This window comes from Pelobates fuscus, chromosome 1 (assembly GCF_036172605.1).
Source record: "Pelobates fuscus isolate aPelFus1 chromosome 1, aPelFus1.pri, whole genome shotgun sequence".
Classification (NCBI taxonomy): domain Eukaryota; kingdom Metazoa; phylum Chordata; class Amphibia; order Anura; family Pelobatidae; genus Pelobates; species Pelobates fuscus.
Window position 1 is genome coordinate 475,113,702 of NC_086317.1, and position 26,700 is coordinate 475,140,401.

The following is a 26,700-nucleotide window of genomic DNA, read 5'->3' on the forward strand; positions in this document are numbered from 1 at the left end:
CATCAGATATGCTTAGTGAATAAATTATGCAGACACCTGCTTTGCACACAAATATATTTAAGGGTTTTTACAAATGTTAGTATTTACCTCATCTCTTAGAATTTCTTCTAGATTTTAATAGACCATAAAATTAGTTTGGGAGAATCTTGCTATATTCTGTTTGTCTTCTTGTCTCATACATTTGAGTTATAATAAACATTGAAGTTGTCAGTATGATTTAAATCAGTAGTTCTCAAATCAGTCCTCATAGCTCACCAACAATCCAGGATTTATGAAAAAAAGATTTATCAAATAGCGATACTGACAAAGCGCGGCCTGTTGCTGGGTTGTAAGCACTGGTTTGGGAATCACTGATTTAGATTGTTCAAACATTTTCAATTGTGTTTCTAACAAAATGCCATGTTACAGGTTTTGATTGTGTGTGCAAATATTCAGGGAGGTATTTACAGATTTTCAGTAGGTGATTAAAACATTTAAGGTTCACGGGGGGATGATGTAACGGGCGAGAGAGGTGGGATGTCCGCCCACGCTAAATGAAGATGCTGAAGCAGGAAAGTTTTGGTGAGCAGAGTTGTCAATTTTGATGTGGTACCTGGCTGTCTGAGTGGTGAGGACTAGTGATGTACCGAACTGTTCGCTGGCGAATAGTTCCCGGCGAACACATGTGCGGTTCGATCCACCCCTATTCGTCATCATTGAGTAAACTTTGACCCTGTGCCTCACGGTCAGCAGACACATTCCAGCAAATTAGCAGCAGACCCTCCCTTCCAGACCCTCCCACCTCCTGTACAGCATCCATTTTAGATTCATTCTGAAGCTGCATTCTTAGATAGAGGAGGGAAAGTGTAGCTGCTGCTCATTTGATCGGGAAATTGATAGCTAGGCTAGGGTATTCAATGTCCACTACAGTCCTGAAGGACTCATCTGATCTCTGCTGTAAAGACAGCACCCCAAAAAGCCCTTTTTAGGGCTAGAACATCAGTCTGCTTTTTTTTTTCTTTTTTTTGTGTAATGTAATTGCAGTTGCCTTCCTGACAGCTTCTGTGTCAGGCTCACAGTGGATACTGTGCCCACTTGCCCAGTGCCACCACTCATATCTGGTGTCACAATAGCTTAAGCTTGCATTTAAAAAAAAAAAGAAATTCACTGTAAAAGATTGAATAGCAGTTAGTTCTCTGCAAGTGTCTGGGTGTCAGGCCTTCAGCGTGTACTCTGCCAACCTCTGCCAGTGTACTTTGCCACTCATATCTGGTGTCTCTATAGCGTGCCTTTAAAAAGAAAAAAGTTTTTCACTGTAAGCTAATAGCAGTTAGTTGTCTGCAAGCATCTGGGTGTCAGGCCTTCAGCGTGTACTCAGCCAACCTCTGCCAGTGTACTTTGCCACTCATATCTGGTGTCACAACAGCGTGCATTTAAAAAGAAAAAATGTTTTTCACTGTAAGCTAATAGCAGTTAGTGTCCTTAAAGCGGGTGTCAGGCCTTCAGCGTGTACTCTGCCAACCTCTGCCAGTGTACTTTGACACTCATATCTGGTGTCTCTATAGCGTGCCTTTAAAAAGAAAAAAAGTTTTTCACTGTAAGCTAATAGCAGTTAGTTGTCTGCAAGCATCTGGGTGTCAAAAAAGTTTTTCACTGTAAGCTAATAGCAGTTAGTTGTCTGCAAGTGTCTGGGTGTCAGGCCTTCAGCGTGTACTCTGCCAACCTCTGCCAGTGTACTTTGCCACTCATATCTGGTGTCACAATAGCGTGCCTTTAAAAAGAAAAAAAAGTTTTTCACTGTAAGCTAATAGCAGTTAGTGTCCTTAAAGCAGGTGTCAGGCCTTCAGCGTGTACTCTGCCAACCTCTGCCAGTGTACTTTGCCACTCATATCTGGTGTCTCTATAGCGTGCCTTTAAAAAGAAAAAGTTTATCACTGTGAGCTAATAGCAGTTAGTTGTCTGCAAGCATCTGGGTGTCAGGCCTTCAGCGTGTACTCAGCCAACCTCTGCCAGTGTACTTTGCCACTCATATCCGGTGTCTCTATAGCGTGCCTTTATCATGATCTCTGAGGACAGGTGTCAATCCATATCTGCCAAGTGACCCTATGTAGGGGGAACAGTCTCTATTCTGCTCTGTGTCAGTGTGTATCATGGTCTCTGAGGACAGGTGTCAATCTATATCTGCCAAGTGATCCTATGTAGGGGGAACAGCCCCTATTCTGCTCTGTGTCAGTGTGTATCAGGGGCTCTGAGGACAGGTGTCAATCCATATCTGCCAAGTGACCCTATGTAGGGGGAACAGTCTCTATTCTGCTCTGTGTCAGTGTGTATCATGGTCTCTGAGGACAGGTGTAAATCAATATCTGCCAAGTGACCCTATGTAGGGGGAACAGTCTCTATTCTGCTCTGTGTCAGTGTGTATCATGGTCTCTGAGGACAGGTGTCAATCAATATCTGCCAAGTGACCCTATGTAGGGGGAACAGTCTCTATTCTGCTCTGTGTCAGTGTGTATCATGGTCTCTGAGGACAGGTGTCAATCCATATCTGCCAAGTGACCCTATGTAGGGGGAACAGTCTCTATTCTGCTCTGTGTCAGTGTGTATCATATAAGAATTGAATCACATTTGATTTCATGAATTTTATTTTATCAGACAGAAATGGCTCTATTCATAGTGATTTAATTGGTAACAGTATAGATTACTCTTAAAATTAGAACAAAACTGATAGATTTCTAACTAACAAGCTGAGAAAACAATGAGCTAGTTCCCGCATTACCGGTACTTTATATAATAATAATGTGTGCATTTCCCCAGTGACATTGGCAACTTATACTATTTTACTATAGCAAACTATACAAGTAAACACGTAACAAGCGTCACTAGACTAATATCTTTCTAAAACTGAGCTTCCAAAGATTTAGAAGACCCAACTATCCAAACTAAATAGACCTATAAGCACAGAAGAAGTGGCTTGTAGAGAAAGCTATATCTAAGCTGGAAAAGTTCAAAATGCTTGGCCCAGATGGATTCACCAATCAATTTTTTTGAACTTTTAAACTCCAACTAAGCAGACATTTGGCCCCAATATTTAATAACATTTAATTAACATTAAAATAGGAAGCCTACTGGAAGAAATGGCTAGGGCTAATGTCCTTCCTTTCCTGAAACATGGTAAAAATCCCATAGCGTTCTCTAGCTACCGACCCATTTCCTTAATAAATGTAGATGTTAAGCTATTCTCATCAATAATTACAGAAAAATATGTAATAGACTCACTTATTCATTCGGGTCAAATTTGGTTTATACCTGGTAGATGGTCTGGTTTTTAATACTAGAAGAGTAATAGATATTTTGGATAACGCTAAAAGAAAGGGTACTTCATTGGTATCTATCGCAGTTGATGTAAAAAAAGCATGTGATAGGCTAAACTGGTGATTTCTAGAACAAACCCTACAATCTTATAATATCCAAGGAAGCAATTAAGACACTATATAAAAATCCCTCAGCCAGAACAGTTGGGCCAAATGTCTTCTCTGACTGGTTTACAATTAGTAATGGAACTAGACAAGGTTATCCTTGTCTCTCTTATTATACATTTTATAAACAGAACCTCTTGCCTTGAATATCAGCAATAACCAAAACATTTGAGGATACAATACTAGAGACAGAGTTAAAAATCTACCTGTACACTGATGACATCTTATTGACAACAGAAGACGCGAAAAACTCTCTGAATGCACTTATGTGAGAATTTAATGAATATAGTTCAGTTTCCAATTACAAAATGAATATTGATAAGATAACTTTAATGGGAATCGGCTTAGATGCCAATACGAAGAATGAGATCTGTAGAAAGTATGGATTTGTCGGGGGCCAGAAATAATTTTACCTACTTAGGGATTTTGATTACTAAAAACTTAGTGTCTCGGATAGACTGAACCCAACAGGCAAATATGAGGAAAGCAAATACTAAAATAACAATGTTTCATATATGGTGGGGCTGTGCCAAAATTAAGAAAGTGATAGACAAACTCTTTGAGTTCACATATGATAAAACAAAAATAAGACTAAAAAAACACCCCTCAGTTGCATTACTACATATGCACTGGCCTTATATGCTCTGGAAGAATGAGAATTTTGTCACACACTGTTTTACCGCCTTTATGATTACTCTAACTCGCAACTGGAAACAAGTGAGACGTGAGTAACTTATCTTCAGATCTAATTTAAGCCCAACTGCTTCTGCAGCTCGAGATGGAAAGGGACCTGAGTATATCATTCTTGAACTCTCCAAAGAGGTATGAGACGTGGAAATCATGGTTAAACAGAATAAATCCCCTGGCTAACACCTCCTAATGGATGTCAAAATATATTAAAATAGCATTTTAGCTGGATGGTGAGTAGATCTAGGCCTGCGATCCCTTACGTGATTTAGAAGTAATACAATGCAACAGAATATTTTGTCATGAAATACTTTCATTAGTCCATGGCTTTATGGTATAGTTAGGATAGCCTTATGCCTATCCCACACATGCTTAAACTTCTTTACTGTGTTAACCTCTACCATTTCAGCTGGAAGGTTATTCCATGCATCCACCACCCTCTCAGTAAAGTAATACTTCCTGATATTATTTTTAAACCTTTGCCCCTCTAGGTCCTCTTGTTGTGTTTTTTTTCCTTCTTTTATTATAGTCTCCTCCTTTACTGCGTTGATTCCCTTTAGTAGTCAGCTGCCTACAGATTTTTGTAGTATAGAGGCTCGTCACTTATGACATATGTGTATTTTGTATTCATCGTTTTGGATGTGTATACTTTTACATTTTGTAATATGCTAATTACATTTTTTTCTTTTGTTTAAGGAGAAGTTGCAATATGAGCTTTATGACTTTCTGGTGCTCAAAGTCAAGGAGCAAACACAACAGAATTCTGCCCCGTGCCATAAGTATTGAACTGAAATTTTTTTATCTTAAAAGATACATGGAACAACAACTTTTCATATGTGATAAGTGTACAGTTTTGCAAATCATACTTATCGTAAGCGATATCTCTCCATCTGAACACTGCACACAGTCATAGCAGCATGGGTGTATGATAGAATACAGGATTTTTCGATAGCCAGGTAGACAAATTTTAGAGCATTGGGAGACTGGAATCTGTAACAAAGAAGAAGAATGTATGTTTCATTTCTTAAAGTAAAAAAGTCTGGGCTACATAGCTGATATACATTAAAACCACACAATCCAGCATTCTAAGGACATTAAGGGCTGAATGTGACACGCTAATGTATTCCCAATTTTAGCACTAAAGACATTATGCCACCATGGAATATACTATTTAACTTTGGCAGTTCCATGTAGCTAAGCAGTTGTTTTTGGGTGGCCATTCCATTTTTCAAAACGATCTTGAAAGAACATTTTCCTTTCTTGAGGAACTGTCAATTGGTCCAGGCATATTTTGGCTCATACAGAGCAAGACAAGGATGACTTAGATAACCAGACCCCATACCTCACTGCTCTCATCCTACTGTATTTTGTCCCTCGCAATATGTGGTACTGAAAAGGCTACAATGCAATCTGGCTTCTCAGGAACCTGGCAGAAATATGTGACCTACAGGCAACAGGGGAGGACAAGTTATGGTCAAAATATATATAACCTGTCTGCTTCTAGGTTAAACGTATCCTTTATTCTCAGGGCCAGTTGTGATGGTCCCCTGATCTCTACAGGTGACCCATGACCATTACACCTGTTTTTTTCCCAGTGGTCAGTATGTGATTGCTTATCTCTTTTACAAAACAAAGTAAAACAACATTTATTTTCAGGTATAACAAGGCTATACAAAATAACAGTAGTTTTGCTATTCACAATGCTGCTCAAATATCAACAGAAATATAAGAGAAACAAATAATAAGTTAGTAATTTTTTGGGCAACTTTTTCTTTTTGATATTTGCAGAAGCATATCAGACAAGTGTATGATTTACTGAGCTGCAACATTTAAACAAATTAATATACCGATATAAATTTATTCAATTAAGACGTTTTGGTTTATTTACAAAAGGGTTAATTTGCTAATTAGTGTATTGGCATGAGGATATGAACTATTTAAAAGTAATTCACACATAAAATGTAGTTAGTCTGAAAATGTCGAACCTCCAAAACATTTGCGACGGTTTCTTTTCATACAGTAGATATAGAACAATCACAGGACAATGTGAGCCCTAATGTGCAGTAATATATGCTGCAGGGCTAAACGATTTGTCTCTTGATAATGATTCTTCCATAGGGAAGACCAACATAAGAGAAAAAAAGCTTGTTTAGTAACCTGAGCTTTCAAAGTGAATTTCAAATTTAAGATCAAAATAGCTGATCTAGAAAAACTAAGCTGTGCTTCACTTTGGCTACTCTGACTTTGTTTTGAAATTCTCTTTGAATCCACTGTGAACTCTAACTTTAGTAGGAACCTGTAAGTGTAATTGCACACCACTAAGTGTCCTTATTTAAGAGGGACATTGTCTATTTTGGGGCCAAATCCCTCTGACCCTCTTTTCCTCTTTTCCTTTTAATGTCCCTCTTTTTTAAGACCTCCATATTGTTGGTGTGTCAGAGTGCCACAGCAACATTATTAAAAGTAATGTATCTTTTTTTTTGTCAATCTTTCTTTTATTTAAATGGTATCAGGATACAGAAAGGTACAATATTAAATCAGAGAAGGTCAGCTTGGCAACAAAGGTAACATACAATTCTAAACATTCAATACTCTGAGCAAGAGAGACGTATCTTTTATGTTGATATAATACAGGCCAAAAAACAAGCAAAAAATACATGTATAGATTGAGGTCATAAAATGATCTTAGAAATGGAGAAGCTCTCCAGACATGAAAAGAAAAATAATCAGGCTATTCGTACATATCTTATATCTTATAACTAACGATGGAAATAATCGGCCATTACTGAAAGACATGATAGGAGTCTAGTATACACTATCATGTATGCTGCGGTAGTATCAAATGCTAAGCAATACTGCATTTATGCAGAATAAAAATAAGCAAGACAAAAAATAGAGAAAGGCTACCGTACAAGTGTAGCCTGGCAAACGTGAGATAGATGACTTAGCCTACTCCCTGCACATGTGGATACTACCCCGGCACTCAGATTGACTCAAGTCCACATGTCTGCTCCCCACCTGCCCCAGATTCCCACACAGCTCAACGCACTAGGAACATGAGTCCCAGCAGGGGTTTAGACCAGGACTTGGTCTTGTGGCCCATTAGCAGGATGCTAATTTCACACGAGTGATTATGGCCATCCGAGGTTGAGCTTAGTGTAGAGGGTTGCCCCACTTTGGGTTGCGGCATAGGAAGATATTTGCCCAGAGCGGAACTGAGCCTTTGGTGCCCAAGCGCCCTCCTAAGCTACTCTCTCTGTCAAGTAATATTTCATGTTATTATTTTTAAACCTTTGCCCCTCTGATTTAAGACAATGCCCTCTTGTTGTGGTAGATTTTCTTCTTTTAAATAGAGTTTCCTCCTTTACTGTGTTGATTCCCTTTATGTATTTAAATGTTTCTATCATTCCCACCGTCTCGTCTTTCCTCCAAGCTATACATGTTAAGATCCTTTAACCTTTCCTGGTAAATGTTATCCTTTAATCCATTAACCAGTTTAGTAGCCCTTCTCTGTACTCTCTATAAAGTATCAATATCCTTCTGAAGATATGGTCTCCAGTACTGCGTACAATAGTCTCACCAGTGTTCTGTACAATGGCATGAGCACTTCCCTCTTTCTACTGCTAATACCTCTCCCTATACAACCAAGCATTCTGCTAGCATTTCCTACTTCTCTATTACATTAACAAAGATAATGAGTAGTGTGTAGGCGCTTCACAAAATGGAAAAATAGTAGATATAGGTGTAAATACAATACAGTGGTTGATATAACAGTGTTTCCCAGACACTAAATAAAGATAGATGTAAATGGATAGTATATATCAAAACCACATTTAGAGGGACAAACCCAAAAGTGAAGTGGTAGTAAAAAAACATAAAATACAACCTGAATATTGAGAGGTGGCAAGATGCAATCTAAAAAATAAATACATAACACAACATAGTGTAAACTGTAATACAAAAATGAAAACTTGAACAAAGAAGGACTACCACTCACATTTACCAGAGCCGTCCCAGGCTCTGTATAGCAGGCTCAAGGGTGCCAGTACTGGCTAGCGAATTCTCAAAGAGTAGATGAAGAAGCTTTCGTAGTATAAAATATTTTTATTAAGGATAAAATAATCCACAAACTCAAGGTACTAAGGGAGTGGAACCCAATGCAAAGTATAAAAGAAGGGGTATCCACTTACCCTAAATAAAGTAACCAAGAGAGTAATAAAAAGCAATAAAATAACAAGCAAATAAATTGCAGCAAACGTGTTTCGGCTCGATAGCCTTCTTCCAGTGCTGATCCTCGAATCTTCCGTGCTTGTTTAAATATGCCCGGCATTTCAGTTCACCTGTGTATGGTCTCTGTCCACGTGCGTCACGTCCAGTATTATTAGATGATGTCACTTCCGGTTTCGTCAGTTGAAACGCATGGTGGAACGCAAATAGCGTTATACCATTTCAGGTTGCCGGAAAAAGTGCTTATATATAAATGATGATTCTCAATAAAATAAAAGAGAGTAAATATAAGTAAAAGTGGATATAAAGATACACAATAAGTATATACAGTTGCAAGAAAAAGTATGTGAACCCTTTGGAATGATATGGATTTCTGCACAAATTGGTCATAAAATGTGATCTTAACATCATCTAAGTCACAACAATAGACAATCACAGTCTGCTTAAACTAATAACACACAACGAATGAAATGTTGCCATGTTTTATTGAACACACCATGTAAACATTCACAGTGCAGGTGGAAAAAGTATGTGAACCCTCGGATTTAATAACTGGTTGAACCTACTTTGGCAGCAATAACTTCAACCAAACGTTTCCTGTAGTTGCAGATCAGACGTGCACAACGGTCAGGAGTAATTCTTGACCATTCCTCTTTACAGAACTGTTTCAGTTCAGCAATATTCTTGGGATGTCTGGTGTGAATCGCTTTCTTGAGGTCATGCCACAGCATCTCAATCGGGTTGAGGTCAGGACTCTGACTGGGCCACTTCAGAAGGCGTATTTTCTTCTGTTTAAGCCATTCTGCTGTTGATTTACTTCTATGCTTTGGATCATTGTCCTGTTTCAACACCCATCTTCTGTTAAGCTTCAGCTGGTAGACAGATGGCCTTAAGTTCTCCTGCAAAATGTCTTGATAAACTTGGGAATTCATTTTTCCTTCGATGATAGCAATCCGTCCAGGCCCTGACGCAGCAAAGCAGCCCCAAACCATGATGCCCCCACCACCATACTTCACAGTTGGCATGAGGTTTTGATGTTGGTGTGCTGTGCCTCTTTTTCGCCACACATAGTGTTGTGTCTTTCTTCCAAACAACTCAACTTTGGTTTCATCTGTCCACAGAATATTTTGCCAGTACTGCTGTGGAACATCCAGGTGCTCTAGTGCAAACTGTAAACATGCAGCAATGTTTTGTTTGGACAGCAGTGGCTTCCTCTGTGGTATCCTCCCATGAAATCCATTCTTGTTTAGTGTTTTACGTATTGTAGATTAGCTAACAGGGATGTTAGCATTTGCCAGTGACTTTTGTAAGTCTTTAGCTGACACTCTAGGATTCTTTTTCACCTCATTGAGCAGTCTGCGCTGTGCTCTTGCAGTCATCTTTACAGGATGGCCACTCCTAGGGAGAGTATCAGCAGTGCTGAACTTTCTCCATTTATAGACAATTTGTCTTACCGTGGACTGATGAACAGCAAGGCTTTTGGAGATACTTGTATAACCCTTTCCAGCTTTTTGCAAGTCAACCATTCTTAATCATATGTCTTCTGAGAGCTCTTTTGTGCGAGGCATCATTCACATCAGGCAATGCTTCTTGTGAAAAGCAAACCCAGAACTGGTGTGTGTTTTTTATAGGGCAGGGCAGCTGTAACCAACACCTCCAATCTCATTTCATTGACTGGACTCCAGTTGGCTGACATCTCACTCCAATTAGCTCTTGGAGATGTCATTAGTCTAGGGGTTCACATACTTTTTCCACCTGCACTGTGAATGTTTACATGGTGTGTTCAATAAAAACATGGCAACATTTCATTATTTATGTGATATTAGTTTAAGCAGACTGTGATTGTCTATTGTTGTGACTTAGATGATGATCAGATCACATTTTATGACCAATTTGTGCAGAAATCCATATCATTCCAAAGGGTTCACATACTTTTTCTTGCAACTGTATACACCAATAAATAACCCAAAAGAGGGTTTCTTTATATATATGACACATATGTTTAACGTATATATATATGAAACATAATACATATGTAAGAGACAAGAGAGGGGATGTAAGAGCTGGCAAAAACAAAAAATAGAAAAAATAAAATAAAATATTAAAATAAAATTATGCACATAAACAGAACATATAAAAATAAATGAAATAATCAAAAGTAATTTAAAAAATGAATAAACTCAAAATCTAAATTTAGTCCATTAGGAGATCTACATCAAAAATCAATTTGCTCTCTATCTTTGCCAGCTCTTTCACATTGTTTTCACCTCTCCAGTTTTTATCTTTTTTAAAGACAGCCATAAATGATAGTACATATGGATCACTCCTATGTTTATCAGCAAAGTGTGCTGAAACATTGTGTTTCATATACTCCCTCTGGATATTACCCACGTGTTCCGCAACCCTAGTCTTTAAAGCTCTGGTGGTCATTCCTATATATTGCAGACCACATGGGCACCAGAGGAGGTATATGACATTGGTAGAATGGCAAGTCAGAACTTGGCAAATGGGGAAAGTATGGTGCTCTATTACATTGTCTGCCTACCTTTAAAGGGACACTCCAGGCACCCAGACCACTTCTGCTCATTGGAGTAGTCTGGGTGCCAACTCCCACTACCCTTAACCCTGCAAGTGTAATTATTGCAGTTTTTCATAAACTGCAATAATTACATTGCAGGGTTAACTCCACCTCTAGTGGCTGTCTACTAGACAGCCACTAGAGGTCACTTCCTGGGTTCTAGCACAGTGTGGTTCTAGCTGTGTGAGGACCTCCAGCGTCGCTCAAAACCCCATAGGAAAGCATTGAAATGATTTTTCAATGCTTTCCTATGGGGAGACGTAATGCGCATGCGCGGCATTTCCGCGCATGCGCATTAGGTCTCCTCGGCCGGTGGGCGAGATCAGTCTCGCCCACCGGCCGACGCAATCACTGGGAGGAGCATCACGGAGGCGGAGACAGCGGCGAGGGACATCGCCGCTGTCCCAGGTAAGTGACTGAAGGGGTTTTCACCCCTTCAGTAACCGGGGATTGGTGGGTGGGAGGGAGAGGGACCCTCCAGTGCCAGAAAAACGGATCGTTTTTCTGGCACTGGAGTTTCCCTTTAAGTCTTCTGAAATAATCACCCCTAAATCCCTTTCCTCAGATGTTGAGGTTAGGACTCTATCAAATATTCTGTACTCTGCCCTTGTGTTTTTACACATCTTGCACGTATCCATATTAAATGTCAGTTGCTACAACTCTGATCATTTTTCTATTTCACTAGAGATCATTGTATAGTAAATAAACTCCAATATGTAAAACACAAAATAATAAATCTGATTTTATACCTTATTGGCTGCAGATTTCCATGATATGACTTCTTCATTAATAATTAACTGCTGACGTTCTGTAGACCATGGTGTGAAATTACCCACATTGATATTTTTCACAATGTATTCATTGATAATCACCCAGTTTACAATCAAGTAATAATAAACAAATTCTCCATTTTGATCAAAATATGATATTTGATCCCTTGAAGCAGTTACATATCGAATATTCTTAATATATTGATGTAGCTTTAATTAAAAAAAAAAAAAAAAACAGGTGAAAGAGTCATACATGAATGCCTCATCTTCCAACACACGAGGACATCTAGTATTTTAAATAAAATGTTTGTACACTATATGGGCAAAAGTATTGGGACACATGACTATTTCACCATCAAGGACTTTTATAACATCATATTCTAAATACATAGACATTAGTATGGAGTTGGAATTCCCCTTTGCTGCTTCCCCCCTGGGAAGGTTACCACAAGATTTTGGAGGTTCTGTGGGAATATTTGCCCATTCATCCAATAAAGCATTTGTGAGGTCAGGCATTGATGTTGGATGAGAAGGCCTTGCAATTTCTGTTTCAATTAATCCCAAAGGTGTATCGATGGAGTTAAGGTCAGGGCTCTGTGAGGGCCAGTTAACTCATGCAATCATATCACTATGGACCTTGTTTTGTGCACTGGGTAATGCAGAAATCGAAAAGGGCCTTCTCCAAACTGTTCCCACAAAGTTTGAAGCATGCCATGGAGCATTACGTTTTTTTTCCTGCACGGGAATTAAGGGGCTCCAAGTCCAACCTCTGAAGAACAGCCCCCTACTACTATCCCTCCTCTACCAAACGTTACAGTTGGCTAATGCAGTAATTTGTCTAAAAGATCATGAGAAACAGACATATCCTGAGCTAGAGACCAAAAGCAGCTAGGCTGACATCATGGGCTGGATACCTGGGCCCAACAAACAATTAATATTGTGAATTTAAGAGTCACAGAGAAATCAAATGGAAATATGATGAAATAATATAAGCAATCCAGCATGCAGTCATATTCTGCCCTCCAGTTAGTAGCAAAGACACATGGCAATATGCATGGCATTGGATTTAAGGATGTATAAAGTAGGGAGAAGCAAGAGAATTTCCTGATACTATGGTGACACTCAAAATGCTATGCAGCTGGAGAGACATCTGCTGAAGGTTTGGTAGTAGAGACTTGTAAGGATGTCAGCCAGAAGATTTGAAGTATAAAGCAAGGCTACAGGAAAGAACTGGATTCAAGCAAAAATGTACATATTGACAAGAGCACCAATGCCACTGAACAAGTTACCCAACAGAAGACAAAGGCACAGACACCATAAAATGGTGCAAAGAGCTTTTAAGAAAACTTGAGTAATGTCACTCTACATAATGGGGGGACAGCAGGGCTGGACTGGCCAACTGGGATAATGGGAAATTCCCCCCTCAGGCTGTTACAATTGAGGGAATTCAGGGGGCTTGTGAGGCTGAATTAAGGCTGCCAGTGGCCAGAGAGAGCACTGTAAGTCTCCCTTCACAATTCCCAGCAGCTTTTCTGTTCCACTCCTGAGCCTCAAGCAGCTAACCTCACCAGCAGGAATAGGCCAATAAATAGAAACTTCACCTCCCAGTGGTCCCACAGCCTTCAGTGCCAGGTAGGCTTCAAATATGCTGCAGCCCATAACAGCCACTAGAGTTGGAGTTAACCCTGAGAGGTAATTATTGCAGTTTCTCAGGAACTGCAATAATTCCCACTGTAGGGTTAAGGAACATGGGACATTGCACCCAGACCACTTCAATGAGCTGAAGAGGTCTGGGTGCCTATAGTGTCCCTTTAAGGGATCTTGCGATATATTTAATCCAATACACAGTTATCATGCTTTGTTAAATTAGTATGAGTCAATTCATTTTGTCGATGATATATGAATATTTTACCTAGGTTGGTTTTAACTCAGAATAATGGCATAAACCAATTAATATATTTCTATTTAGTCTATTTATGTGCCATGATTTCCACTCTAGTTACCGCCATACAGACTGCTAATGATGCAGGGTTTTTTATTATGACATTTATATGCTTCATTACTCTTTCTCAAAGCCCTTTCCATATACCTTAATTCGATTTTTTTTAGAGATGAACCTGTAAAGTCCCTGTCACATTTAATAGCATTCACCTTAAATATCATGTTTTCATAATTTGTTTTCTTATTCTTGTCTCAAAAGTCAATAATACACGATCAGTACAACATATTGTAAGAGGAAGACAGTAGTACAGTAACAAAGTTTGACACATACACATAAAAAGTCTGTTTTAAACAGATTTTTGTTACCATTTGGTAGAGAGTCATACAATTTTGCAGTGAGTTCCCCCATGGCTTTAATATGACATTTTTCTGTAGAGATGTTTAAAGGTAAGAGACATGGAGTACATCTCCTAGCTATGCATATACATGCTGCTGTACACATGTTATGGCATGGCTAACTACAGGTTTTGCTTTTATACTAACATTTGAGACCCTGTGTGAAATATTGCAACTCAAAGAAGACTATAAGCTTTTCCTTCCCCAATTTTTTTTAAAGGTTTACTAAATAATAAAAACTTGTGTACATTCTTCTTCTGCAAGTTCTTTCACATCAGCTTCCAAAGAATGCACAAAAAAATGGTCTTAACACATTTGATATTAATATCACTATTATAGAAATTCTTGGAAAAGATTTAATGTTGATGGCCACCAAAGGTGCTAGATTTATGATATCAAATGCATTATTAGAAAAGTATAAAGAGTATATTACCTTAAATTTGTAACGATAGCTTTTTAGGTTTCTATCAGGATACTGAGAATTTAACAATGAGTGCATATCATTCAAAGCAAGACCCATGATTTCCGCTGCATGATACACTCGTGGAGAAACTCCTATGAAGATGTAATTTTTCATAAATTGCAATTTTTCTTTCCCAGTGCAGTTTCTCCGATCATATCCCCACAGAGATGCATAATAAAGATTTTTAGGGTTATTGGGCAATAAACATGAAGAATGTGACATCCATAAATGGTGAAGTAGTGTGTCATTTGGAAACCTTGAAAGGTGAACATTGTCAAAAAAAACCTCAATTCCTGGAATCCATATTGGAAAAAATTCTAGAGCCAAGCTATAATACAATGGTTCTAACTTCCAATCAAAGAAGTAACTGTTGAAAGCCCATAAAGGGGGGAGAATTATTGTCTTGTTATGTATCATATGTTTATATTCTTTTAATAAATACAAAACAGGTAGTGAAAACGATCCACAGAGTAAAATAACCTGAGCAGAAGACTTTTTAGCAACTTGTAGACTAATGCTTTTTTGTTGTATCGAGTCTGCATTAGCTCTTATTATATAAGCAGCACAAATTCCATAGGTGGCCATGAATTTTAACAGAACTTGAATTTCTTGCTCCCCTGAGGGATCTTCTGATGAAATAATCCCAACCCAGTTCCAGCCAAAATGATTTAATATTTTACACAATATTGAGTAATGCACATAGTCATTTTGAACCATCCTTAGAAAGTATGGGTAGATACTTCTATCTCCCAGAAGGTAGTCTGTAGCTCCATAACTGATCTAAAAAAATAAAAATGTTCTCTTTCACCTTATAATTTATTACCAGGAAATACAATGTCTGCAAGTTTGAACCAGATTTAGTTAAGCATTGATATTATTTTATAGTTTATTTGATGATTATTTGTTACTGTAAACTGATTAACTATAGACCGCATACTCTTCTGAACAGTTGGTGTAAGTCTATTTCAGCTTCTTTTATCAATGGGTAAATTCTGGCAGCTTAACTTCCACCTAATAGCCATTGGAGTGATACTAAAAGCATCCAGTTATTTAATAATGCATAGGGATTTGGGATAGTGCACAGGTAACTCTTTTATTTTTTCTTTTCTGTGGTTTTTACTATACAGTTGTGCTCTCAAGTTTGCATACCCTTGGAGAATTGGTGTTATATGTACCATATTAAAGAAAACATGAGAGAGCAGGCAAAACACATTTCTTTTATTTCTTATGGGATTTATATTCAACTGTAGGTTATAACAGAATGGCACAATCATTAAACAAACCATGGCAACAAAGAAGAAAATGAAAAGACCTCTGTTCAAAAGTCTGCATACCCTTAGTTCTTAATACAGTGCATTGCTCCCTTTAGCATCAATGACAGCATGCAGTGTTTTGTAATAGTTGTCTATGAGGCCCCTAAATCTTGCAGGTGGTATAGCTGCCCATTCCTCTTGGCAAAATGCCTCTAGGTCATGCAAATTCTTTGGTCGTCTTGCATAAACCGCATGTTTGAGATCTACCCAGAGTGGCTTGATTATATTAAGGTTAGGAGACTGTGATGGACACTCCGGAACCATCACCTTTTTCTGCTGTAACCACTGAAGGGTCAACCTGGCCTTGTGCTTAGGGTCATTGTCATGCTGGAAAGTCCAAGAGAGTCCCATGCGCAGCCTTTGTGCAGAAGAATGCAAATTGTCTGCCAGTATTTTCTTGTTTTTGTTCCCTGACAAAGTTGCATCTAGCAACGAAACAGCCATCGGGCTCACTTGCTTTTTTTTTTTCTCACTTTCACTTTGCTCTATGCACATTTGATTTTGTAGATAATTATATAAAATATATTATTAGTGTCGGTTGGGTAGCTGCTCTGTAAGGGGGATGGTTATTTGGTATTGGTAAGTTGCTGGCTTAGAACAGCAACATAGGTAATATTCTCTGTTGCAAGCATTAATTTCCTGTCATATGCTGGTAGTAGGCTGTTGCTTTCCTTAGAACAGCTGGGGTATTAGCCTACTGTCACTTTTTATATTCTCCTTTGAGTCATAGTAACCTTTTATTTACCTTTTTTAGTAAGGGTGTACAAGTGGAGATAGATACAGCACTAGTACCTTGTTACTTTGGCTATATGATTATTTCCTGCAATATAAGAACCAGTTACCACCATCTATCTTAGAATCTGGGTTAGCTGTTCTGCAAGGGGGATGGTTCTTTGGTATTGGTAAGTTGCTGACTTAGCACAGCAACTGAGGTATTCTGCTCTATTGCAGGTATTCATTTTCTTTCCTGTGCTGGTAGTAAGCTGTTGTTCTCCTTAAACCAGTTGAGGTATTGACTAGCTGTTATACTCTTCTTTGGGTCATAGTAGTCTTCTATTTACCTTGTTACAAGGTATACAAGTGGAGATACATACATCACCTTGTTACCTTTTGCCATATGATTACTTCCTGCAATATTAGAACCAGTTTCCACTATTACAACTGTTCTCTGAGATTCCTTACCCCCTATCTGCTATCTCTTATTTTGTCTATTTCAGTTAGTGTATCTGAGGCACAATGTAATAAAGCCTGATTAGATACACATTTACTGATTTTAGTCTTAGCCCTCCTTTAGCTACCCCATGCACTATTTGATATTCTATTTTATGGTATATATAACATTTACCAATTTTTGGAACTTAGTGTTCCACCATTTTGCAATTGTCTAATATACAGGGTTCATGCCTAGGATAGACTGGTACTATCCTCTCTGATTCTTTTTTTTACAGGACCTGATGGTTTAGTGAAAAAGCTGTGCAGTATTTTTTGATAACATGCTGCATTCATCTTGCCATCAATTTTCACAAGATTCCCCGTGCCTTTAGAGCTCACACCCCCCAAAACATCAGCGAGCCCATCATGCTTCACAGTGGGCCACAGTGCTTCACTTTAGGCCTTGTTGACTCCTCTCCAAACATTGCGCTTAAGGTTGTGACCATAAAGCTCTATTTTGGTCTCGTCACTCCAAATTACAGTGTGCCAGAAGCTGTGAGACATGTCAAGGTGTTGTCGCATATTATAATCAGGCTTTTTTGTGGCATTGGCGCAGTAAAGGCTTTTTTCTGGTAACTCGACCATGCAGCTCATTTTTATTCAAGTACCGTCATATTGTGCTCCTTGAAACAACTACACCGTATCTTTCCAGAGCAGCCGGCATTTCTCCTGAGATTACCTGTGGAGTTTATCTTTGTATCCTGAACCATTCTTCTGGCAGTTGTTGCTGAAATCTTTCTTGGTCTACCTGACCTTGGCTTGGTATCAAGAGATAAGTGATTGATCAGTACTGATTGGCATTTTCAAGGCTTTGGATATCTTTTTGTATCATTTTCCATCTTTATAAAGTTCCATTACATTGTTACGCAGGTCTTTTCACAGTTATTTTCTGTTCCCCATGGCTCAGTATCTAGCCTGCTGAGTGCATCCACGTGAGAGCTAACAAACTCAGTGACTATTTATACATGGACACTAATTGCAATTTACAAAGCCACATGTGTGGGATATTAACCTTAGTATTATTATTATTATTATTATTATTATTATTATCATTGTTATTATTATTATTATTATTATTATTATTATTATTATTATATTGCCTTTTTAACCTGTGTGTGTCACCTTGTATGTATGCAACAAGGCCACATATTCAAGGGTATGTAAATAAAATAAAAAATAATAAAATAATAATATTAATAATGTAAACTTTTGATTTGGGTGATTTATGTTATTATGGCCATTTGGGTGATTTATGTTATTATGATTTTTTTTTAATGAGCTAAACAGCAATGTGATAATAAATGGATTTATATGACCACTATCCTTTAATAAAATACTTTTTTTGCATGATCAGTCATATTTTCAAAACCAATACCAAAATTTTAAAATTTCTGCCGGGGTAATCAAACTTTTGAGCACAACTGTAAATACATAGATGTTAAAAATTTTTATTTTTTAAATTTTTGTTAATTGTTTGGAGAAAGAAAATCTATTTGGGGAAGTTTGTTGTTCACTAAAAGTACAAAAAAGAAGAAAAAAGTTCCTCTTGCCTAGCTACTCCTATATTGGCACTCGTGCAAATGTTGAGTAGTAGAATGAGATAGCCTGTTTAATTCATCCTAGTGTGACTCTGTTGTTTAGGGTTAGTGAAGGATCGTACTGATAGTCTTTGGCACTTAAAGGGACAATGTAAGCACCCAGACCACTTCAGCTAATTTAAGTGATATGGGTGCACTGTCCTCTTTGCACTTAGTGCTGCAATGTAAAACATTGCAGTTCCATTAAAACTACTAGACAGCCACTAGAGGGCTTCCTAAATTGAAAAGGACCTCTAGCATCAGATTTTTCCCTGTAGGAAAGCATTGATAATGGGGAGGCATTAGACCCCGCTACTCGTGGATGGAGGTGGGGGTGGGGACTTGACCCTCCACTGAGGGATATCAGCACTGGGAAAAGATAAGTAAATAAAGGGTTTTTACCCTTTATTTACCGGGAAGTGGAGGGGTGGAGACACGAGGGAGGGGGGATGTAGGGGGAGTGGTAGTGCCAGGAATACGGTTTTGTATTCCTGGCACTACAGTATCCCTTTAATACTGACCTAATTACCAATTTATATTTGGTATTTTTTTATTTTATTTTGCAAATTCTTTTTTTGTTAAATTTTTGGAGAAAGAAAATCCTATTTTTTTTTATGTGTTCAGTCCAGTGTTTAATGTACAAATTTGCAATATCAAACATAATAAAGGCACAGTAGTAACACCAAGCAGCAACCCAGTTTGCAACACATTAAAGTTAAACAATACACAATCACCCATTTTAAAAACACATTTTAATAAGAAAAACAAACCCACCATCATCATGGTTACACCCTGTCAGGATCCAGCACGTAGAACTGTATAGCACGGATGACAAATAAGTAACGTATTACCGGTCCTTAGAATGGCCGGATTTAACGTACATAGAATAGTCAAAAATACTAGCCGAGGTCAGGGAACACAGAAAGGGACGCAGCGATGAGGAAAGCCAGGAGTCAGGATACCAGAATATAGAGAAGTCAATAAACAAAGCCAAAGTCAAAAACCAGGTAGAAAACTAATAACAGGAATGCGCTCTCGGACAACCACAAGGGAAACCACGACAGGGCACTGAGCAGGATGAGAACTGGGCCTAAATACCCCTCCTTTAGTTCTGATAGGCTGTAACCGGCCTTTGACCCCAAAGTCAGTTACCAGGCTTCATTTGCATAATTGCTGCTCAGCATTAACCCTTCTGTGGATTAGGTTGCTGCTCGGCACAACTTTTCCTGTATGGACAGTAAATGTCATTAACCACATTTCTATAGGCGGATGAATACGTGACACATCCTAAGTCCAAGAAGAAATGGGGGAAGTTTAGGGCAATGGGTTGTGTTCCACAATCCACCACTAGCAGTAACGCCATGGCCTCTGGGAGTCTGAACACCTGTTCCTTGGCCTCAGCCATGAGAACTGCTTACACCCCCACCATCATAATTAGTAGTAGGTTAGAGGGATTAGCATCATGCCCAATATATCCAATTCACTCTCCAAGAAGCAATTTGATTTTTCTCAGTCTGTTGCTGTAATATCTTGTGCTGCCACTTCCACTGGCACTGCACCTACTTCAGCTAGTTCAAGCGTATTTCATCTTGTTCAAAGCAAGGGATCAATGAAACATGCCATTGTATGTGTTAACCCCTATTTCTTGTTGTCCCCTCAAGAAGCAAATAAGGGAGAGCTCAAACAGAACCTTGTACATGCCCTCAGTGTTACTATTGGCAAGAAATGGTTTCCAAAGAGGTAAACAAGAGTACCCAAGTAGTAATATCTGGTCTTTTAGAGATGGTGGTGAGGAATCTGGTGATGATATTGCAATTTCCCCCACCACCCCAGACATTTTAGACTGTCCCAGGAGGAACTTGATTATGATACAAATGAATAACAAGATGAAAGTTCATAGAGGAGAGGCAGCTGTCCACTATTTTCTGTTTGTCCTCTGCACTCTCCAGTTTGTCTAAATCCATCTCAATCTGCAGTAGAATCACCTAATGTGATGGAAGCAGTTGGAGCATCATCTTCTACCAGTGCCATAAGTAACTCACCCAGTGAGATTAGTATTAACAGCACCACCTCCATTTCCAAACAGAATGAGAAAGTACTAGAGGAAGTAGCAGGTCCAGTGGTGCTGTATCTGATTCAACCGACTACCACCATCAATACTTCCTCCAGTATTGATGGTAGAGTATGGGAGATGCTAAGCCTATTTCCTTTAGGTGACAGGTACAAACAGACTTCCAGTGCACATCATCTCAGGGATTTGTTTCTCAGCCCATCTTGCACATATTTTTGGACTTCATGCTGTGGGCATGTCAAAACATCAGGCTAACAAAATAATCAGCCTGATTGCTTAGCTGATTTTTGAAGTAGGAGCTTCCTTCATCATGACAGAAAGGGAGCTCTTTAAGTAGCTAACTAATGTGACGAAGTGCCCTTCGCCACTTTGTCCTGGAGAGGCATGCTTGCCTGCCTCCTCCCCTGCGACTATGGGCCTGGACTATATTGCACTGTAAACCCTATATTCGGGCATATGGATTTGTATTAGGCTGTCTCTAGCCCTTTAACTATGCTGTAGGTCTGGACTGCTAATATAACCGAACAGCCAGGGGATTTAGACGAATATATTGCATGGGAATACCATTACTGGAGAATACAGCCGTTCGTATGATTTCATACGAATTCTTTGTGCTCTGAATAGGTGGCCGCCATTTCGGGACTTTTACACGTGTTCGCGGCCATCTTGCGTACGAACAGCGGTGTTTGCCTGTGAACGCATGGAACTGAAATCGGAAGCGCAAACAGGCGAATACCGCTAAGACCTCCAGACATCCCGAACTGCGTACGGAAACTACCGAACGACCGGCCGTTCGGTAGTTATACTTAACTTAGTATGGGGATTCTAGCGATCACGAAGATGCGAATGGATGGCAAGAATTTCGTCTATTTTACCATGCGAACGGAGACCGACCGCAAGGCCAAAACTCATGGAACCATTTTCGGCTAGTTGGTCTGTGCGGTCGGTCAAAACTTTGGAGCTCTGTATCTCCCGAACCATTCATCCGAATGGGCTGATTTTTGGACAGACTGTTCCCCTGAACCAGGGCTATTTGGGGATACCAGACTTAAAGCTGTACCCCCTGTTTTTGGGGTACATCCAGAACTTAGGTAAAATAATGTACGTTTTAATTGGGTTATGTGTTTATCTGAGGGGAGGAGACGTGGGGGTGTTACCATGCATGTGATTGGTCAATTTCATCCTCCCCCTGGGAGTGTCCTGTGTGTATCCTATCCTAATAAAAAGCAGGCTGGGTGTTCCAGTCCTCAGACCTCTTCTGACCCTCAATACGTAGCCTTGTCTCGTTATTGGAGGGAACTGCTATATCACACTGGGGATTGCTATGCGCTGCATATTCCCCTGAGCTCTTAATCACTTAGCTCTTTTAAGAGCTTGTTCCGGATACGCTCTCCAGGAGGAGAGATCTTCCCCACACGGTCCTGAATGCTGAAGGTTCATTCCAGGGTGGAAGGAAGACGGCCCGGCTCCAGTTAAGCTACGGCGGTTGTGGAGCCTGCGGTGGTTGTGGTGTCGTCTGCAGTGCTTGGAGTCCTCTGAGAGCGCTAGGAGCATCCATCAACGGAGGGTACTCGGTCGGGGTACACGGAGCTCCGTTACAACTAAGTTGATTCATATTCAGCAGGAACATAGCCCTGTCATTTTACCATTCATGTGTGCTACTATTGAATTAGCAGATGGATAAGGATGTAGGTCAGTGGGGGAATTTCACCACAGTTTTATAGAATGCTCCTAGTTGCCAGCATGCCTTTTTCTCCCTGATGGCATACTGGTGGCTGTCCACAGTGACTAGGCATGGTGGTGGTAGCTGAGGTGGTTTATCCTGGCAATGGATCTGTAGCGTAGAGGGGGCCATCGATCTCTCCTGGTACATGTGGAAGTTAAGGATGAAAAGCACACTTCAGCAAACATTTTGCAGGCAATGAGAGATGGTGTAAAATTGCTTGGGAGAGCTATCAGTCACCAATCTGCTTGTTTGGTTTGTGATTACTGATGGAGCCTCTACCAAGGCCAAAGCTACCTGAGATGGTACATTTATAGGTGTGCACTGTTCTTCTTCTAGTGACGGGTACAATTTGGTAAGACAACACATAGGTGTAAACATACTTGAACATTTCAGGAGGATTGCTTGATATTTCCACCATAGTGTTAGGGCTAGCTAACCCCACACCTTCTATGTCAGGGCTTCCCACACCGTCTATGTCAGGATGTCAGCACACAGTGGAACTTCACTTCAGACATGCTCAAAATATTTTTGGGAACAGCATAGGGCAATCCATAGTCTAGCTTCCTACCTTTCCATTGGCATTGACTCCCCACTAAGTCCTAAAGATTGGACAATAATATGGAAGTTAGTGTCAGTTCTTATTGCATTTAGGGACATGACACAAAATGTGAGTCACAGTAATGCCAGTTTGAAGTAGGTCAACCCTTTCTTCACCCACCTCACATACAAAATGGATGCCTTCCAGTTGACCACTGACTTTTTCCTTTTTATTTTTGGATAAATGCCAGCTTGAAACGACTTCTGCTCCCCATTGTTATTTTATTAATACAGGATATAAAAAGGAAAAAGATTGGGATCAATTATTACAAAAGTAAGTTCTCCCACTTACTATTTTTTTTTTTAAACCAGATATATAATAATCACATTTTGACAACTCAGAATTAATATTTCAAGATGGATGATATTGTATTGCCATTAGGGCAGGCAATATTGCAGCCAATACTGCAAGTCAGCACAGTATTGTCACCATTTATCCAGCTGTGTTGAGTGGCCTAATTGCCTTCTTGTATTTTTTTGTTACCTAAAGTTAACTTAGCCAAACAGCATCATGAACTTCTTAGATCCCGAAAAATGTCTGTTTGTTTTTCTGCTGAAATGGTTTGGAATAATCACATATTTTAACCCTGTACAAGTTTAGTTGGATAGCCTTTTGTAGGTGGGTCACAATCAACACACAAGGAATAACTATTCACATTGTTTACACAAGACCCACATATACTAATTGCAATTACTTGAATAGTGCTACGTTTCTATATAGTATAGGGTAGTAAAAAACAAGTAGAAATAGCTTGTTTTTAGTGTGCTTTGAGCCTTGCCTCTCTCTTTCTGCTAGAATGCAGTAATGAAGTTGAACTGCAGTAATGTATGTGCTATGTGGGGCAATGGTGGGGACTGTATGGGGTTCAGGCAGAGAAATTGTTCCCCTACTAGGTAAATATCTCTGGAGCAAATAGGAAATGTGATACAAATAGATTAATTGCTTTGCAATTTTATAAAAACACTGTTTACTTACTTGTGAATATCCAAGAACACTGAGTATTTGTGCCATGGGTATTGTAGTGACTGAATAATGATCTCCAATAAAACCGGCCAGCTTCCCATATTTCCTACATGAATAATTAGGGACAGTTTTCCAAGTTCCAGATAAAATGTGGAAAACATTTTTTAGAGCTTTCCTCGTATCTAAGCACGAATCATAAATGTGATATCCCAGTGTAGCGTTCGGTAATATATCTGGATTATTGTTTAATTGTTCAATGGCAACAAGAAACATTAGAACATTCACATAATGGCGCACAGAGGGTCTGTAGAATGAAAATATTAAGATTTATTTTTAAAGGGACAGAGGAGATGTAGTACACACAGTATAGTACACTGTTTGCTGATACGAGCTGTTATTGGACAACAACTATCATAACCCCACTTGGTAATGCAGATAAAGTTCAATCAAAACTGGTTGGTTGAATTTGACGTTCCCTCCTCCTGAACAAACAACATAAACAGAAGAGTAATAGCATTTCATGGTATGACTCATTCAGATATACCTCACCGTAACATGGACATGGGAGAGAGAGCTGACGTGATCAAAATGAAATAAACATGTTTCAATACAAAAGCTAAGCACAAAAATAGAAAAGTAAGATTTCAATTGTATGCTTTCCTAATACACTATATATATATCATGATTATATATATATATATATATATATATATATATATATATATATATATAGAGAGAGAGAGAGAGAGAGAGAGAGAGAGAGAGAGAGAGAGAGACTACGTAAGGAATAGATGTTTAGTTAAATCTATGTGATGTAGGTTGATCCACTAGTGACTTGTTCAGTTCTTCAAAATTGATATTTCAGAATTTATACATTTTCAGTTTCTGAAAGTTTTTGACTGACATTATATTAGCTTGATTGGAAAATTAAATCTGATAATTGCCAGTGAAGCCCTGAAATGAAGAAAAAATTAGCCTGTTGTGACTCTTTAACAAAAAATAGAAAAAGAATATCTCAAACTAGTGTGAATTAGATATTTAAGTTTGGTTAAGTGGCAGTGGCTACTACCGGTTACTACTGGTAACCACCGCAAACCAAATTCTGGATTCCGAATCTACTGAAATGACTCAGAATCTTCATTTTACTTGTGATTTCTTTGGAAGGTCTCAGAACCTTAATTATCTAAATTGACCCATCAGGATTTTATCATAGTATAGTGATGATAGTTCTAGAGTTTAATAAATTATCTGACTCTTATTACCTCTCAATATGCTATGCTTATATTCAACTGCCATGGGCTTCTCTATGCAGCAGAGCGAGCCGAAAGAAGTAAACTTGTTTTAGTGCATTAAACTCCAAATGTTGGAGTTTATTCTGTTCTAAAACAAGAATAAGCAACGCCATTACAATATTTTCAGAAAAGGGCAGTGAGAACATTTGCACCTAAAAGGTTTAATATTTTTATTAAGAAAATAAGCAGAAGTTACAAACCCCCCCCAAAATAGTAATTGTTAAAGTATAAATGCTTGTCAGAAAAAGTCAATACAAAATATAACATACCAATGCCAACTGTAGATTCAGTATCTATCCATAGAGATCAAGAAGGAGATCTGATCCAAATTGTTTCTACATAGATTCCTTATATAGACAAGTGATTCATGAATGTTAATAAATTTTAATATGTAAGTTAATGATGCTAATCAACTTATGCTAACTTTTACTAAATCAAATATGACCATCTACATAATCCTGTATTGATCCAGTCATTGTGCTAAAATAACATTTAAAGTTAACCTTCATATGTAACTAGGAGTTTAAAATTCTATGCTAATAAGGAAAAAAAATATGCTCCGTCGGATAAGAAAATATTTTGGCTTCTTACAAGGCGATTCTGATTCTTGGGCACCTACAGAAGATTCTCGGAGCTGACTGACCTTGTATTTACTGAACTTACTGCAATTGTTAATGTACATCATCAGAACAAATCTGTGAAAGTGTTCAGCTTAAAATATTGAGTAATTAATAGGACATCTAAACTATCAAATAAATTAATGAAATGTGAATGTAAAATCCAGCAAGAATTATACATACGTATTAGAAATTAATACATTTTTAGATCTAAGGAAAGCTGACGAAAGTAGAGACAGGGCTAGAACCGGTGACCAAGTTCTTCCCACAGAGAATAATATGAGCTGTTAGTCACTGGTAGTGATGTCCCGAATGGTTCGCTGGCGAATAGTTCCTGGCAAACATAGCTTGTTCGCGTTCGCCACGGACGGCGAACATATGCGATGTTCGGTCCGCCCCCTATTCATCATCATTGAGTAAACTTTGACCCTGTACCTTTACCCAGCATACAATTTAGATTAATTCTGAAGCTGCATTCCTTTTTTTTTTTATTATTATTATTTATTTTTTTAGGCAGAAGTGTGTTATATTTGAGCATGCTAGGCTGAACGTGCGTATATCATGGCTAGTTGCACTGAGGGTATGAGTATATAGCAGTACATTGTTGTGAAAGATGGCTGACATGTTTAGGGTGTAGCTTGCACGTTATCAACTGTGTATTTATATCAGCAGCTCCACCACTAGTTATAAATCAAGTGTGAGTCGCCCCATGAGATGAGACTAGTGAATAACATAATACATGAACGGTTAAGGTAAAGGCATGTAAGGAACTACGACAATAAACTCTTTAGCAGGTGAAATAATGACATGTTTA

General features: G+C 38.7%; 1 protein-coding gene across 1 annotated transcript in view; it reads right to left on the minus strand.

The window, feature by feature from the left end:
- Nucleotides 1-26,700, minus strand: part of LOC134585613 (vomeronasal type-2 receptor 26-like) — a 48,940-nt gene that overhangs the window by 13,601 nt on the left and 8,639 nt on the right. Inside the window, exons 3-4 of the mRNA XM_063441061.1 lie at nt 11,697-11,927; nt 5,009-5,132 (exon numbers count right to left, since the gene is read on the minus strand). Coding sequence (XP_063297131.1) covers nt 5,009-5,132; nt 11,697-11,927 — 355 coding nt within the window. The remainder of the gene's footprint in view (nt 1-5,008; nt 5,133-11,696; nt 11,928-26,700) is intronic.